Raw genomic sequence first — 18,723 nt, 5'->3', positions numbered from 1 at the left:
TTTCTGTTTATCCAGTCTAAAATAGCATTTGTCCTTTAAAAACACATAATCATGGTACCTTCAAAGTCATTCACTTTGGTTGTAACACACATTGCACGTATCTTTAAATCCTTCCTTGTTCTTTCCATGTGTAAATAACCAGCCTTTGAATTCTGATTTTTTTTGTACAATGATTTAATATACATATAAAAAAATTCAAACAAAATATAGTCAGGCATTTTAAGCAATGCATACATTTTTTTGAATCTGCATGTCCAGATAAACTGAAGGCAAAAGCCAGGAAAAACTAAGTTGTTTGTCTTTGGTAGTTCACCTAGCATTTTGCGCTGATATAATAAAACCTCACAGGATAATGAAAAAGCTTGTGGATAGCTCATTTATTGGAAGTCTTCAGGCAGGAATTCAAGAGTTTTGACTTCACATGCTCCCAAACTTTTGCTGCAAAATTAAGGCCTCCTTGGGAAAGGAGATATATCCCTGCTAAATCACCCTGTGTTGGCGGGTTCAAGAAAATTCCCTGCTTCTGCCTTGTAAGATCAAGGATGGGCAGCTATGGCCCCTTTATGGCCTGTGAACTTCAATTCCCAGAATTCCTGAGCCAGCGATGGTGTTCTTGAGTTATGCTGGCTCAGGAATTCTGGGAATTGAAATTCATAGGCCATAAAGGGGCCATAGCTGCCCATCCCTATTGTAAGATGAACAACACAAGATCAGCTTTGTATAGCTCACTTAATTTACACGACAAAAGATGCTCAAGATTTTGCCAGCATTTATCTAACATGATACTGTCTAGTTATTTTACACAGCACCGATTTTGCCGATGGCTCCGGAGACAACAGACACATGAATGTATGTGCTGGATGTATTGTGCAAGTTGGTATAATGTTTCTTACATGTGGAGGAAAAGAGGCAAATACTGGTGAATCTTAAGAGGCTTTTGTACTGTGAATATACCCTCATGCACACACTTATATACACGTGGACTCCTGTCTGTGCATGCACGCTACACACTAATTAAAAAACGCAATCTCAAAAGATATACATGGATAGCACATAGCAGCTTACATCCAATTACGTACAAGGTTTCACAGTTAAGAGCTTGCTTTTGAAAAAGCTATTCCACAACTTCGGGAAACACACCTACTTTGATGTTTTTCTATAAATAATACCTTTACAAATTCAAAGTGGTCCATATTTGGGAACCTGATTATCTAGTCTCAGGAAATAAAGCCATGTTAAAACCTGTGGATCACCGAAGCACAGAGGGCTTTAAAAAGCCTGATGCTCTTTTATTCGTTTCTAATTGTTTTTCTAACTCCGGTAGGAAAGGAAAGAGATGATGGCTGAAGGAACAGGCAAGTTCTCCACTTTTCTTGTAGGCATCACCCGTCTGACAGCCATCCGACACAAATGCTGGAGGCTGGGAATGTGTTTGGGAGAGGTCCAGAAATACACGCTTCCATCCTGTGTTCTGTGCGGGGGAGAAAAAAAACATACAGGAATAAATTAAGTGCCGTGCGCTTGCTTTTTCTCCGAGGAATACTAGCGGTCATACAGACTGCAATCCTCATCTTCAGCTGGAGGGGATGGAATCCAAGCTCTAAAGAGCAATGTTTCTTGACCCTGGCAAGTTTAAGATGTTGGACTTCATCTCCCAGCACTTGCCAGCCAGTATTCGCCAGCCAATATTTGGCTCTGCGGACTTGCATGGGAGGCACAAAAGACCATCGAATCACGCCATAAGAGTCTCTGCCTTTATTGATCAATTTTAACAGTTAAATTGCCTTCTTGGAATTTTGTGACCCAATGAAATGGCTGTAGTTTTATAATCTTATAATTTTAAGTTTTAAATCCTAAATTAACTTCAATATTTTAATGTTCTGTTATTTTGTACTGTGCTGTGCAGCACTCAGAGCCGCTCCTCTTTGAGGGAGAAGGGCAATCTAGAAATACAAAATATTAAATATATAGATACAGATATGATTTTCTAGAAGACAATGAGTTGGACCCAGAAAAACCCATCTAACTCATCTGCTGCCAAGGTTATTAATACCCCCCCGTTAATGATTATGCAATTTTTGTGATACCAAAATACTTTTTTAAAAAAATAGCCAGATCTTGAGAGATTGCCAATCTTGGCTAACTGTAGGATGCCCTTCAAACTTTGCGAGGGCACAACAGAGCCTGTTTGATTTTATGGGATCATAAAAGGAACTGGCAGATGGGCACGCTGTGTATTCTACACTGGTTTTCTGGAGGGTATAAAGGTGGGATCTAAAGCTAACAAATAAATAAAAAGGGTAGCTCTTCTTTTGAGAGTTTAAATTTTATGCACTGAGCTGCCTTGCTCCAGCATTGTGACATATATATGCTGCTTGGAAGGTAAAGGGCAGAGGCCATATCACTGCAAAAAGGAAGGCTATTCGGAGGGAGGCAGTTTGTACAGCGGTTAAGGTGCCGGCCTAGAAACCAGGATATGCTGAGTTCTAGTCCTGTCTTAGGCATGAAAGCCTGCTGGTCCAGTAACTCACTCTCAACCCACTGAGTTGTTGTTGTGGAGAAGAGGAAGGAATATCATGTATGTTTGCCACCTTGAATTACTTGTAAACAAAAGGTGGATAAATCAAAAGAATAGACAGAGTAAAAGTAAGTAATTGTAAATGTATAATATTTTCTCCTTACCCAGCAGCTAAAACACTGCCATCAGTAGAAAAGGCACAGCAAAGTCCATTCTTTAAAGGTGCAACTTGCACAGGGTAATCCTCATCAATTCTCCAGAACCGAACCAGCCTGAAAGAAACAGCAGCAGACAAATTAGAGGCTTGATGGAGATGTCACTTGCAAAGTGTTTTGCTTATCCCAGGCGTGAGATGGCTTCCAGAGGATTCTCGAAGGAACTGAGGATCCATGAAAGAACATAAATACAGAGTTTGGGTGTGGTTTTGGATCAGCCAACTGGATGCAAACTTTAAAAATAAATCTGAGTCCAAGCCAGGACTGTAACCCAAGGAAGCGCCTCAGACAAGACCCTTCCTAGTTCTAATAAAGATAAAGGCAGGAAGGGAGGAAACATATTCAAGACTTGCAAGATTTTGTTCATTAAAACCTTATAATAAAACTGGTATTAACTTGCATACTTTGTTTTCCTAGTCTGGTCTACCTGATGGGGGCTGATGCCTGATAAGCAACAAACCATGATATTTAAACCATAATAACTGATGAATATGCAAAATATTCATCCAAAGGCAGACAAAACAAAAATTGGCTTTGCGTAACATGCAAATGCAACCATTGTAACTCAGCAGCAATCCAAAGTAACGCACACCTTTTATAGGACCAAAGGGAAAATTATATTTCTTGCTGAAACAGAATATTGTGGCTTGTTTTTGGTTCTGTGCTTAAAGTCTCATACGTCCACAGTATGAGAGGTGGGCAGGGGACTGTCCACTTATACCCCAAACCAATTTAAGCATCATTTTGTGAAGTATGCAACTACAATTGGCCACTGCCAAATTTTGCAGTATGCAATTGTCTTATTTAAGAATAGCATTCTGGACTTCAGTATGTTCATACCCAAACCTTGCCTTATCCGCTTTATGCATCTTCTACTCAACTGTCTAGACTCTATGGAGATTCTCAATCATTTAAGTCATGGTTGTCCAGAAGGTGCTTTTTTCAAAAGACAACTAGATTTTCTTGGGTTTTTTCCTTTCTTAACCTTTTGCTCCTCATCTAAGAAGCTTCTTCAATTCTAAATGACCAGTCAGTTTGAACTGAAAAGCTTGGATGAGACGCAAAAAAAATGTTCAAGAAAGGAAAAAAACTGAGTCCCAATGCCTTTTGGAGACCTTTGGGACTCGCATTCAGCTGTATCTCTGGAAAGCCTTACAGGCTCTGAATTATCTTTTCTTCTCTGGAGACCATGACATTGAGAGCGTTCTCCTTGGCAGGCTCTAATGTGTTGCCAACCAGCACAAATCCCAGTGAAAGATTGCAATTATACTTTCAGGTGTGATGAACCGGATCTTTCAGGCCCATCTTTCTCATCTGCTCTTACTACAACGGCAGGTTATTTTATGGTTTTCTTACTAGCTGAACTCTAGAGGCACTGACCATTTTTGAGCATCTGTTATCAGACAGAAATGTCCGACACATACATTAAAGCTGCTACATTATGCGTTGCACTTCATTAAACTTTTGACAGTTTTTTCCTTTTCCTTTCTAATATGAATTAACCTTTGACACTTAATGATTACTCAGGGCTGACCATAGTCACTGAGTCATCACAGTTCTATTTTATTTCCTGAATGGGCTGCGCTTTCTGATAGAAAGCATGCTCAGGAATTCTGGGAGTTGACGTCCACAGGTCATAAAGGGGCCAGAGTTCCCCACCTCTGACCTAGATTATCCCACAACTTTCCCAGGCATGGCTGATTAGGATGCAAGGCTAATCCATTCTCTGACTGCAAGCAGCAACATTTGTTAAATCCTGTCCTTGAACATAACAGCTGACACCCTTTCTTGATTTTTAAGAGAGCTTTCAAAGTATTTTTAAAACCCAACTTTGGCTTTTTTAAAAAAAATCATTTGAGATATGTGCCTCTCTTGATGATTAAACTTAGACATTATCTTGCTTCTGGCTCAGTTACTGCTCAGGCAGCCACTGTAGAAAACTGAAATTATAAATGAATGATTATATTTTAATTTGATTATCATGGATCTTTAATGGCAGTTAGGGCCATATTTTTCTCATCCACCTACATGAACCAGTGCAAGGGTTTAACGAACAAGATTATTTTCTTGACCAGCAAGAACTAGCAAAATCCAGCATGCTTTGTTATACGTACTTGTCATCAGCAAGTGTTGCAATATGCTGTCCGTCATGACTGAAAGATACAGATCTGACCCAGCGGTCATTTGCTCCTCCAGCAAATATTGGAGTTGGAGGGGGAAACAGATGCCTGGTGACAAAAACGAAACGTTGTATCAAAGCTTTGGAAGCAGTTGCAATTTATTTAATCTTTAAGATCTACAACAGAGGTCCTTGGGATCTGTGACCAAGTGCCAGAGAATGAGGGAAGATCTGTGAAGCTCTCCCAGCTTCAGTCGCAGAAGATCCCTTCCAAAATCTCTCCTTTTCAATTTGCTTGGACAAAAGCCAACATTTAAATTAGCATTCTTTCTGTTTTCTTTCAAATAGGAAGAGACTTTGTCAAAAGCGTCTTAGGGCTACTTAACAACCTACAAGGTATAGCTAGTTTAAAGCAAAGCACCGAATGACATACAGGTAGTCCTTGACTTAGAACAATAACTGAGCCCAAAATTTATGTTGCTAAGCAAGACATTTGTTAAGTCAGTTTTGCCCCATTTTACTTTTTTTGCCACAGTTGTTAAGTGAATCCCTGTCATTGTTAAATTAGAAGCACGGTTGTAAAGTGAATCTAAGTTCTCCATTAACTTTGCAGAAGGTGATCACATGACCCTGGGACACTGTGACCATCATAAATGAGTCACTTGCCAAGCATTTTGATCATGTGATCACAGCGATGCTGCGACATTCGCAAGTGTGAAAAAAAGGTCATCAGTCCGCTTTTTTCAGTGCCGTTGTAACTTCAAATAGTCACTAAATGAACTGTTGTAAGTTGAGGATCACCTGTATTGATGTGAAGCAGTCAATAAATTACCACCAGAATCAACAGTTTGCAGAATCTTAGGTTTCCAAAATGGGCCAGAGCTTCCTTTATTCTTTTGATCTCAAAAATGCTTCCCCGTTAGAAGCATCCATCAGTGCTTACAGGTATTTCCAAACTGCCCGGGGAGAGGGTGGGGTTTATTTTTGGGGGGAGGGGAGGGGAGAAGAGCCTGGGGTACAGAGAATCTCAAGATGGAAAAAGAAGGGGGAAATCCATTCTGCATGAACAAAATGGAAATCACCCTACTGCTCCCCTGCTGTCATTGCTTTGCTGGGTGTTGAAGTTCGTGCATCTTGAAGTTGCCAAACTTAAGAACGAGCGGATCAGACCAGAAGCACAGGCTTACCCAAACTCCATCAATATTGCTCCAATATGGGGGTCCCAGATGTAGACGCGGGTGTCGTAAGATGCAGTAGCCAGCAAGGCTCCATCAGGGGAAAACTCACAGGCTACAACATCGTTGTGATGCCCCACCAGTTTTCGGATGAGGATGTATTTATCCATATTCCAAAGGAATACCTGTAATCAAAACAAGGCCATGTTATAGTTCTGTTCAATTCTAGGGGAGCCATTTTCACACCTCTCCCCTCCCCCACCCCAGATCTTTGTACTAGTACTTGGAATTAAAATTAAAGGCCAAGCATGATGAACTACTACAATTAAAGAATATGCTCAGTGTCATACTCAGAATTACAGAAATTAAAAGTATACATGCAGTGCTAACATGTTAAGTGTTATTCATAATGTAAGCCAATAATAATTAAAGATAAGTGTCAAGTAAAAATTTAACGGTGTAGGGTTCTTAACTGAAAGGCATGTAATATTTATCTACTTTTAAAATAACCGTAATAGGGTTAAAGTACTAACGTCCCCATTCTGTTCAATTATCTACCCCCAATTTAAGAAATATACAGACAGAAAAAAAAAAGGAAGGTTAACATATTGTTACTCCCGTGGAATTCCCTGTGAGTTTAAGACCACTTGTTTACAAGAGGCTTGGATCTCCAACGACAGCCTAGGAAGAGAAACAGATACTGCAAGCAAAAACAGGTATTGTCACAGCCAAATGACATGACACTTGGCAAAAATAAAAATTAATCCAAGTTATTAAAAGTATGCACATTTTAAGCTTACTTTTAAGTATAAAAATCAAACTTATTGCCAGGCTCTTTCCTTAAATAAGGTTTCAATAAATAAGCATTTCTACTGGCAGGCATGGCTTTAATACAGTTCACATGCATTTAAATGCTTTGTCACATTGCGGTCAATTTTAAGCACGCCTGGGAGAAACTATCAAATTCATACTACATACTTCTGTGTATTATCAATAGTCTAGCAATGAAAACAAATCTGCACAGAAGATGGGTTGTGGCTGTTATTTTAATAACAAAGTTTTAAAAAAATATATACATATGTGTATAGTAAATCACTCTGAGCCTCAACACTAGGCAGAGCTTTTAAACATACGGTCGCACAACATGAATTTGTGCACAACATGAATTTGTGCATAATATGTAGAGCAAGTAAGTTAAGTCTCTGTTAGGTTACTATAACAAAACTTTGTTAAATCAGCTACAGTAAACTGACAATTGCCTCAAAGTTATAAGACTCCCAAGATTCCACAGGAATGGAAAACTAAAATATTAAAGTTGATAGGGTTTTTTTTTCTTTTTCTTTAAAAAGGAGTCTGTGGCTCTCACCAATGAGAAAATAAAAAAGAAAAGAAAGGGAAAAAAAAGCAGAAGGTGGACATCAACCAGCACCTGCGTACGTACAGTACACCCTGCAGCCGAATGCAAGGTTACTTCGTCCTATGGTAAAGTTCGCCTCCAGCCTGGTAGCCGGAGGTGCCAATCTTTCTGCCCAGCTAACACCATTGTGCGCTTGTCTGAGTGGTGCCAGCTTACCCTCAATCACACCAATATTGCTGCCACCACCTGTGACAGGGAAAGCAAGAAGCTTATGGAAAACACACAGCCTAAAAGATCAAGGCATACATCCACATCTGTTCTGTTTAATTACTGACTAGTCTGCCCTCTCTATGCCGCTGCTTCGTAATTTTAAAAATATGTTCTTCCCCCAATCCCCAACCATGCTAACCTGGCTAACCTGCTAAGCTGAAGCCAGGATTCTTGCTAACCCATAGGATGGACAACTTGGTCAACGCTGAAGGCCACTGCAGAATAATTTAAAAACTGACTAATAGCCGCAGCACCCAACAAAAGCCGAAATATCCGTCTTGCAAGAATTTGGCTGGGCTAAGTCTGTAATTAAGAGCTGTGCAATTGCAATGCCATAAAATCAATTCTGAAGCGGTGGCTCTGAAGGAAGATACAAAACCACACCCCAAATTCTTTTTTTATTTTTGTTTTAAAGAGGATCTATTTTTTAAAAGAAATCTTTAACCCAAAAGCTTTACAACGGTGAATCTGGGTCATCCTCCCAGCGCATTGCAAACCTTGGATTTTGCTCATTATTTTTCCAGGCTTACAGCCAACCATTTATGCTAGAAATTTAACTTTTTGCAGGAAATGTAGAATTCCCGATCCCAACAAGACTCTTGACTCCATATAAATAAGCCTCAGGAGACACAAGTTGCCCACCCGTATACGAGTTCAATGTGAAATTTATTATGGTATATATAAGAAAGTCTCACATATGCTTCCCAAAACTTAGTCCCACTGATTAAAACTAATGGCTTCCCTCCCAAGGTAGTTCTACAACTTCCAGTCTTCACAACCTGAGTCTTTCAAGATGTTTTTCCAATAGCATCACTGTCCATTTGCCATCTTAATTGAACTATCCCATGTTAAAGAACATCTGGAGAGAATCAGGTTGGAGAAGGCCCTTTATGTTGAAAATTAACTTAATTCTGAACTTTGCAGCAGGGCATTGCAATTTTATTTAAAACTAACATATCATAGTAGCTCTTTACAAGGCACAAGGGTTGCTTGTAGTTAAATACCAACCAGGAATGCTACTGTATTATTACATAGGAGAGCAGCCCAGGCTTTAGGAGGAAAATATAAGAGGCACCAAGAACAAAACATATATTTCTACTAATATTAAACCATTTCTTCTGAAACTGCAATTTGTATTTATTTGTAAAGAATTATGGAACAGATGGAGACATGCAAAGATTCATTTCCTCTGAATCTAAAAGCAACGCAGTGTCAGCTCAGTAACACATAACTTAGCAACCTTATGCTAATTACTGTAAATATTTTGGTCATGCAAATCCTCACATCATCATCAAAGCAGCATGACACCAAGCACAAACGTATTTTATTTTAATATTCCAAATTATTCTTTGCTCACAATTGAAATACAAGCTGAAGATTATGAAACTTTGATACCTACTGTTTTATTGGTTCCCACAGAGCAGAGAATGGAAGAATCAGGAGAAAAAGCACAGCTATACACCCAGTTTGGGTGTCCTCTTAATACTTTCATCATATTTCCTGGAAAATTAAGAGAAGAAAATGGATTGGTATCAATCACTCTCTGGATTATAGTGATTGGCACTTAGTCTATGTAATAGCCACTGTTCTTTGCCTGCATGAAGTTAAACCAGTTGCCAACTTAAAAAGATGTTAACAACACCAAGAAAAATTATGAAAAATCCAAAAAAGTGTTATATTATTGGTGAATACACTAGCCCAAATCTTATTGTGTTCCTGATGGTAGCAGGACATTGGTTGTTCTTTAAAGTGAATAGAAAACAAAATCAGCTTTCCATCTTCTCAAGAAGGTGGTGCCATTAAATAAGCAGCAACAACTTTTAAAAATGAATTGTAGCAACTTCCTTACAAGTAGGGAATCAAATTTCAATACATTTGAGGTTGAACCAGGGTGGGTTTCACAGGAAAAGAACATCATTTCAAAATTCCATTCAATTTATTTAGAACATGCTGCTGCTACTGAATAAATGGCTCCCTGGTCTTTTATCATCCTTTGTAGTAAAAGGATCTGTAATGTATTTTCTGCCAAGGACCACATGTAATCTTTAAGAAGCGTGCTACAAGATACAAAGGACTAGGCCTTTTATATGCCTTAATTTTAATTTAAGATAGTATAGTGATTTGTGGTATATTTGTGATATTACAACAGTGGCGGCTTCTAGGAGAATTAGAACACCTAAGATTTTGGTGACTGTAGGCTCTATAACACAGTTGTCCCTTTCCCAAAAACATACCATCATCCTTTAGGTCCCACACTCGTAATGTTTTGTCTCTTGAGGCCGATACTAGTATCAGGCTGCCATCAGGGGCAAAAGTCAAGTGTCTGACAACTTCAGTATGGTCCATTAAGTTAAGGAGGAGCTTCCCTGTAGGAATAATACATTTTAGTCTTCCAATTGCACTTATCTTTATGTGCTTGATATTCCATAGTTAAGGCAGAGGACAAAGATCATCCTATGAAATATTGCAGCTCTTGAGATAGTTTTAAATTGAGAAGCTGTAATAGCTTTCCCTTCTCTATTATTATTTTGAACATGTAATTCATATACATTTATAAATATTGAAAAGTGTGGTATCCAATGCCATGAAACCCAAATTTTTATATTGTTTCTGCTTGCAAGCAATTGAGTGCTATTTTATATTTTGTAATATTAATATAGGAAATTTTAAATCAAATGCATATACAACATTACCCACAACTTCTACGTAACAGCTCAAATGCCCTAGAAATTCTTTGTGGCAAAAAAGAACATTTTAGGTGGTATAGGTTCTCACATTCTTTAGCCAAAATAAGAAATAAATTTTTGTACTGAGCTTTTGAGAAACAAAATGTATCTATTTTACTCCCAGTCTCCAGAATTCTTACTCCCCAAAATAGGCCTGGAACCTTTGGAGAATTACCAAAATTTTATAGTTAAAATACAGACTTGACCCCCCCCAAAAGACTGTCCATCCATATTGCCAGACAAGTTTGCTCCAGCAGGGATGGGATGGCCATTCTTACATGCACTTTTGAGTTCTGTTAGCATGAGGTGGGCATTTTCACAAAATGTCTGCCTGGGAAAACTTGCTTATTCATAAAATGGCTGACAGGTTAGCCACAGCCAGTTACAAAACAGCCATTTATCAGAGGGTGAACTAGAACACAAAGATATTCCCTACTGTTATAATGGGTCTTTGTGGGCCCAACATCACCCATAAATAGGTTTCCCCTATTGGAAAGAGTTTGCTATTTAAATAATCAGGAGGAGCAGAGAGATTGGTGGATAGAAAGATAAACATCAGTGAATTTAATATCCCAAGGATGTGCACAACATGGGACAAATCAGTTTAAGAAGTCCTGCCGGGACTTCAGGGTTGGCTATCGTTCAGCATAAAAAAACGTTACAGTGATTCCAGATTTGGACTGGGAAAAAACACACTCACAGGAATCCCAGAATTATTTTACAATGTAGAAGGCTGGTGCACCCATATATCTCTCATTGGTTTATCCTCACCTCTAATTTTCCCAGCATAATTTCTTTCCTCCACCATCTAGCAACCTGCCATGTCTTTGGAGTTACCTTGCTCTCTACCTTCCCCTATGAACACTCCCACCTGGACAATTCCAGTTCAGTCTTTTATCTGGAACAATCCCCATCCCCCTTTCTCTCTTATCCCGACCAAACATGCATATTACAGCTTTTACGTGAACCACCCAAAACCAGCTGTGCTTGTACAGAACACATTGTGCACACATTATTTTGCACGCTTTGTGTGTGTTGCTTGTCCCTGACCTTCATGGCAGTCCTTCAAATATTCAAAGGCAGTTATTGTACCACCCCAGGTTGTCTTTTTCTGATGCTAAACAAATCCAGGTCTTTCAATAGCCCTTTTGATCGCTAGGTCCTATATTGAACTAATGAGGTATTGCACATAAACTTATGTTTATTTTGTTTTTTTAAAGAAACCTTTGATCCCAAATAGACCTCCTTTAAGTCAATATACTTGACTTATCTACTGGATAAACTTTATAAAAAAGTGCCATGATAACATATCTCCCAAGCAGTTTCCAGATTTTAATACAAAAGCCACTGGATCAACATTTGATGTTTATGCAGCACAATGCTGTTTGTATTTCAGTTTTGAAGAATTGGGCATCAACTTGTATTCAGATTAAATAAAAGTTAAACTAGATGAAAATTACAGTTGTAAATACACTTTCAGGAAGTGAAATAATTTGTACTAAATGAACACATAAAACAGTGGCTCACAAGTAACAAGAGTCTTTTCACTTATTGTATGCCATTCTTGCTCATCTTCTAAATAAAAAAATAGGAATGCTTCTCCAGATATCTCTAGCTTCCTCTCAATTCCAACCAACAAGACCGTATTACTTATTTATTAAATAAATTTATATAGCCACCCAAGTCACATATAGGTGAATCCTGGCAGCCTATAAAAATTTAGAAATCCATTACAAAACCTCCACCCAACCACTTCCAATGGCAATGACAACACAATCAAATTTGCCATTTGATAAGCTCCATCGCCATCCGTGATGCCCAGGCCTGCTGACAAATTTACCTTTTAGGGCCTTTCAGAAAAGCAGCACAGGGAGTGGGTGCACAAATTCTCCTCAGGGAGAATGTTCCATAAAGAATGGGCCGTCACCAAGAAGGCCCTTTAACACGGTCCCACCAGATTATAATCTCCAATCAGTGGGACCTGTAACATGCCCTGTCTTTCTGTTCTGGTGGGCTGAATAGAAGTAATAGAAAGGTGGTCCTTCAAATAACCTGGTCCCAAGTCATGTAGGTGCAAGACTGGTAGAAGCTGTACTATGGCAACATCTGAAGGGAGCTAAACTCATTGTTATTTTAGAAGGAAAGCAAGACGCATGAGTTCTGGCAAAATGTCCTTCCTTACCTGTATAGGCATCCCATATTTTGATGCGTCCATTGGCTAAGCCTGTTGCTAATAGAAGCTGGTCTTGACCAAATCTGAAACGGTGCCATTCTATATTCACACAACGACTCTGTTTCTCAGGTACTGATGATCCAAATGCAAGACTCCAGACTATGTCGCCACAATCTATGACCTGCTCACAAGGCTTGTTTTTCTGGTCGCCATCGCTGCTCTGCCTTAAAAGCTTGGAATGATTTAAGTTGGCAAAATTCTTTCCACCGTGCAAAGAGCTGTGGGTGAAAAAATTAAGGGTAAATATTCTGCAAAAGCAAGATCCAAAGGCATGCCAGTTTATTTAAATAGCCTGTTATAAACTGTTATCACATCCCAGCCCTTTGGTCTTTAAGTCCAAAGAACATCAAGAAGGATCATCACCGACAAGGGATTCTGGTTTTCTAGTAAACATTTCTTTATGGAGGTCGTCAGTAGACAATACTAACATCGATCACCTCATAATGAAGAATATTTGCAATCTAGTATTCAATACATGAAGAAAGATGATCAGTTCTAGCTAGAAGAAAGCATTTTCTCTCTATTCCTAAGAAACAGGCTACTTCTTGGGACAGAAACAAAGCAGAGGGCATACCAAGGCCAAGGTAGAATGTATCCATGTCTTCTAGATTCAAATCTAAATGTCAACCCACTGAGCTACAACTAGTTTGCTTCATCATGAGGAAGTATGATTAAACTGAAGAACCACATCCTTTTCTTTAGTTCCCACAATCCTTTGAGAAATCACTCTCTTATTGGGTTAAATATTTTTTTCTGCTTAGAACAGAGCAGTCTTTCCTAACATGAGGGATTTGGGGAATTTATCCAATATTATTTAGAAGACCAAAAGGTAGAAAAAGTTAAGAATGGGCAATTCCCATGAAGCCAATGAGAAAAGACAAAACAAACTTAAACCATATTTTTACTACTGTTTAACACTGTGGTAAGACATAACGCAGCTGCTTGGTAAGTGCAGTAGTGTATTATGCAAACTACACGGTGGCATTTAAGTTACACTTAATGTGGTCATGACATATGCTATATTTAAGCAAACCATAATCGAGCACAATGTATATATTCAGGCAAAATATAACTGAGTTTAATCTGCAATCTTTCTCTGATATTGTACTTAATTTAAATTTTTAAAAAATCCATAATAGGAAGACTGTAGAAAGGTCTCAAACAAATAGACAAATAGACTTTTCTAAGCCAGCCATACTCACAAGTTCTTAAGGCACTGAGACCAGGGAACAAGCTTTACTATGCGATGGCCTTGTGACCAAGCAAAGTAGGAGCCATCTGGAGCAAAAGCAACTGTCCAGTTTTCACGGCCAGACTTCTTATCGAAAGGAGAAACTGGAGCTAAGAGTTCTCCTACTGTCCGTGACCTTCCTAAAAAAAATAAAGTTCATCATTTGTCAGGCATTCAATAGTATAACTTCATACAGAAGTTAAACGTTTTGAACAATTGTGCATGTGTAACCTGATTCCGCTTTCAATTCCCCACAACAGAATATAAAAAAATATAAACACACAATTTCAAAGTCAGAAACATGATAAACAACATAAATCTGAACAGAATCTAAGCATATAAAAAAGAAAATGGCTTGTCATTTCAAAAATTATAAGGGATAAAAAGTTGTAATTCCTCCTGCTGCCACATGCAACACAATTTAGATATTACAATTGAGGATTAGAAATTATGTGTGGTTTTTTTTTATTGTTGTTGCTGTTTTGAGTCAGATGAGAATTGTGATGATTACATAGAAAAATCCATGAAGGTTTTGGGTAGCATTTTTGGAAGTGGCTTGCCCATGTCATCTTCCAAAGACAGAGCAACTGGGACTAGCCCAGTCACCTAGCCAGGTGGTTTCATGCCTAAGGGAGGACCTGAACCCAGGTTTCCTGCTCCTAGACCATTGGACCTACTAGATGTAGCAATTGGGAAATAATTTATTGCACTATTTATTCAAAATATGACAATTTAAACAATGTTAGTATCAATGCATTCTGTATGTGCTTGAGGTTTTCAGTCTTGTTCATTCAAAGGACTTATGAAATTGGACATGGATGTTTTAGTAGTTGTTTCTATACGGAGATAATTCACCCATACTCCCTGAAATTATGGTTAGTTTTCTGCAGCAGCTCTAAAGACTCTCTGGGTAGCTTAAAGATTAACAAAATTATCAAAAAGCTAGGATACAATCAATTTGTTCATCTTTAACGTATCACAATTTGTATTTCAGTTGAATTCTTATATCTGAGTCTGTTACTTGAAACTGCACCCTCTGTTTGTATGTGTACTATATGCTTTAATTTCCTGGGAAGGGCCATTATGGAGAACACATAAATTGTCAGAAAAGGAAAACTGAAATCATGTTCATGAAAGGAAGAACATCCACAATATATCAAATGTCTATGGAGATTTTCAGCCATCCAGGTCATGGTTGTTCCAAAGGTAATTTTCTACAGGAAACTGGACTTTGTTTTCTTCTTGGAACGCTTCCCTTCTCATCCAAGAAGCTTATTTAGTTCTCTTCTTCAGAACTGAAAGAACTTCTTGGATGAGAAGCAAAATGTCCTCACGGAAAAAAACAAAGTCCAGTTGCCTTTGGAACATGATATAGCAATCAACACAAAATGTTATTGGCTATTCTGCAGGCTAAGGTAGCATTTTATGCTTTGCTGTTATCTGTAGAGGCAAGTACAGTCAAAGATAAAAACTCTTTTAACCTTCTGATACTTATTCCCATTTGATCAAATCCCTGACGCCAGCCTCTTCTTCACCCTTACCTCCAACTCCCATGTTTCTTGTCTTGTGATTGGGCTCTAAGTCCACTCCCACCCACCTCCATTTCAATTTGGAACCCAACTATAAACCGCAGCTAATTTCGTTTTCTTCAGCCCTGGTTTGTCCAGATGGACTAAACCACCAATCCAAAAATAGGGCCACCATCAACTCATTCTCCAGATGCCTCCTGCCAGCTGAAAAACATTATTCAAGAATTACATTTGCTCAACAGCCAGCATGACCGTCTCTCCTTCAGACATGTTGGAACTACAGTCCACGTCATCTCCTTTTTAGTGTGCAAAGTGGGAATGGTGTGAACTACTCTTCTATAACTGCAGACACTACAAGCCCTTGACTCTGACCACAAAGGCTCTACTGTCAACGTGCCCAACCTCCCCTTCAATCATCACACCCACCCACATCCTTCAAATAACTGAGGGGTCAGGAGTCGTCTCCTTAGCCACTATTTTTAGATTGGCAAGGATGCTAAAGGCAAAGCAAAAGATTCCCTTACGGAGGAATTATTAGTGTCACCATAACCTTTCTCCCTATAAATGTAGGGCTGCTTCCAATATCCACCCAGATGCAATTTCTCTGAAATGGGTTGGATCATTCCTATTAAGGCAGAAGCAGACTGACATCCCCCCCACTTCTGGAAGCTGACATCAAGTTCCTCTTCTTTTGCTTGCAAATGGCTTTGCTTTCTTTCCCTGTACATGACTACTGGTAGTCCTCAACTTACGACCATAATTGAGGCCAAAATTTCTGTTGTGAGAAATTTGTAAAGTGAGTTTTGCCCTATTTTACTTTTTTGGGGAGTGGGGGCAGATTTGTGAAGTGAGTTACTGAAATTGTAAAATTGGTAACATGGTTGTTAAAAGTGAATTTGGTTTCCCCATTGACTTCGCTTGCCGGAAGGGCACAAAAGGGGACCTCGTGATTCAGGGAGACTGCAACCATCGTAAATGTAAATTAGCGGTCAAGCATCCGAATGTAAATCACATGACCATGGGGATACTACAAACAGTCTTAAGTATGGAAACCAGTCATGTCACTTTTTTCAGTGTAGGCGTAATGTCAAACTGTCACTGAACTGTTTTAAGTTGAGGACTACCTGTATTCCTTTTGAGACACCGAAGTATTGACATCTGCATTTATATTATACAAATACACATACGCCCCAACAATTCCTACTGTGCACCATTATTCTTTGCAGGAAAACGAAGCTTTCGCTTCTTAAGTCAGCATACCCAGGCATTTAAAATTTTGCTTTTTTAAAAAAGTGGCTTTTAAAGGCTAGCTTAAATAGACTGCCCTTCCCCAACCTGGCGCCCTCCAGACTTATTAGAGGCTCTCATTATTTGTCTCCCCAGAAACAAAAAGTGACCGAGACCAACATCAGCTGCAAACCAAATAATCGGGAAAATGCGAGACGGAGGAAATCGAGCTTACTTACCAGGGAGTAAGACCGTCCCCAATGAATTTTTTTAAGCAAGCATGCACAACATAAAGCTACTTTCCCCCGCCCCTCAAACAGGTCGACCTATACATACCCAACGGATTTCTCTCAACCGTCCCGCCGTTTATTAACCATAAGCCTGGCAACGAAACATTTCCTTTAAAAAAAAAACGTGAACGGGCTTTTTCTTACCAATGAGATTCTCGTTAACACTCGGAGGAAAGCTGGCCATCTACGGAGCGGCCCTTCACTCCGGCTCTGAACAAGGGTTTAAAAAAAGTAAACGAAGGAAGGAAAGAAGGACAGAACTGTCAACCTCTCCCACTCGCAGCCAAAGAAAGACAGACAAAATGGCCGGCGCAGGAAGCATTATAAAGAGGGGGCGTGGCTTGGCGGGGATCCGCCAAGCCACGCCCCTGCGTGAAGGGCGGTGGGGCGGCTTAGGGGAAGACGCTCGTTCTGTCTTTTTTTCAGCCCCTTAACGGGGGTGAAATCTCTTTGTTTTTTTTTTAGGTTCCCCCCTTTTTTTTTAGTTAGAATACGATAGGCCCACCAGGGAAGATGGTCCGTTGGAAGAATCCATTATGTGAAGAAAAGGAGGGAATAGAGGTTTTCTTAAAATTACAACCCAATATATTTCTATTGGGATGTGACTTGTTAAATTAAAACCTGTAGCAGTCAAGTAATTTAAGATGGTTGTTGTGGGGAAAAAGAAAAGGAAAGAACTTGAAAAGTATGAAAGGTGGATAACATTTACTAAATAAAGAAACAACCACTCACTTATTTGTATCTTCCTTTTCCTCCAAGAATACAAGACAACTTACATGGGATTTTGTACAAAGGTGTACTGTAATTTTCATATGCAAAAAGTGAAAAATGCTTTAGATTCACCCACTGCATATCTTCCCTTCATTTTATCCCAACAACAACCACCACCCTGTGAGGCTGGTTGGGCTGAGAGAGTGGGCTGGCCCAACATCACCCAGTAAATTTGCTGTGGGAATATTAATATTTTAATCTGTCAGCTGTGATCAGATGTTTCAGTCTGTTCTAACACTGTTCTGAGATTACACTTTCATTTTGACCAACACGGAATTATCTCTTTGTTTCCTCCCACATATTGTTTTGCTTTTAATGAAGACTTCCAAAGTCCCTATTATTCTATGATTCTAATGTTTTGATCCTAACAGTAGAGGCCCAAGGGGGGATGTGCCTCAAATGCCTTAAAATAACTTTTTCATTATGCCAAGATGGAGTTTAACCGCACCCTTTTCTTGGCATTTGCTAAATATGAAATAATTGGAGATCTGGAAACTTTTTCAATATGTCTCTGTTCTGTTAAGATTTATGGCTGTCGAAAAGTACTCCAAATATGAACTCCCAGCGGTTGAGAAAGTTGCAGCAAGCAGATGTAGCTTTAGCTGCCTGACGTTGAAAATGAAGCACGCAGCAAATTCTTGTGAAAAAGCTCCATTTTAAAAAGCAACTTCCGTCATTCCTAATTTCACAAGGGGAACCATTTCGACAATGCACCAAATTACAATCTCTCAGGCTCCTACTGTGTTCAAAATGCCCATATGAAATGGTTTAAACAGCAGTGGTGAAGTTTATTTGCTGACACTAAAGTTGATTTGAGTAAGAAGTGCTTATGAAATGAAGATAAGCCTTAGCTATCCCAGAAACAAGGAATGCTGTTTTTAGAACTTAAGGTAGCCAAAATTTATGCAGGAACTGTGCAGGGTGCTATCATAGGATGAGACTGACTTTCAAGCAGATAAACTGGTTCTGCAGAATGGGTATCTGGACTCCTGAATCCAGCAGAGCTTCTCATTGTATTGTATTTAGAAATAAAATTATGCTTCCATTTAAGTGTTTTTACTC

At 39.0% G+C, this 18,723-nt stretch overlaps 1 protein-coding gene across 1 annotated transcript; it reads right to left on the bottom strand.

Annotated features, from left to right (window-relative positions):
• Positions 1–885: 885 nt before the first annotated feature.
• On the bottom strand, positions 886–17,185 carry WSB1 (WD repeat and SOCS box containing 1). Its single transcript, XM_026710287.2, has 9 exons — positions 17,035–17,185; positions 13,816–13,984; positions 12,563–12,831; positions 9,889–10,020; positions 9,054–9,154; positions 6,040–6,212; positions 4,848–4,961; positions 2,683–2,790; positions 886–1,471 (listed from the first exon to the last, which is right to left on the bottom strand). Exons 1-9 carry the CDS (start codon positions 17,072–17,074, stop codon positions 1,312–1,314), a joined length of 1,266 nt encoding a protein of 421 aa, XP_026566072.1. The 5' UTR covers positions 17,075–17,185; the 3' UTR covers positions 886–1,311.
• Positions 17,186–18,723: the final 1,538 nt, after the last annotated feature.

This window comes from Pseudonaja textilis, chromosome 1, assembly GCF_049901715.1.
Source record: "Pseudonaja textilis isolate UNSWEBS1 chromosome 1, rPseTex1.2, whole genome shotgun sequence".
NCBI classification, from domain to species: domain Eukaryota; kingdom Metazoa; phylum Chordata; class Lepidosauria; order Squamata; family Elapidae; genus Pseudonaja; species Pseudonaja textilis.
Note: the sequence above shows the minus strand (reverse complement) of the source record. Positions and strands in the feature narration are given on the sequence as shown.

Excerpts from the sequence above, each read along its gene's own strand:
- WSB1 (XM_026710287.2), bottom strand. The coding sequence starts at position 17,074 with ATGGCCAGCTTTCCTCCGAGTGTTAACGAGAATCTCATTG. Across the intron at positions 13,985-17,034 it reads TGTTAACGAGAATCTCATTG|GAAGGTCACGGACAGTAGGA; the intron begins GTAAGAAAAAGC and ends TATTTTTTTTAG. Across the intron at positions 10,021-12,562 it reads AATATGGGATGCCTATACAG|GGAAGCTCCTCCTTAACTTA; the intron begins GTAAGGAAGGAC and ends TTATTCCTACAG.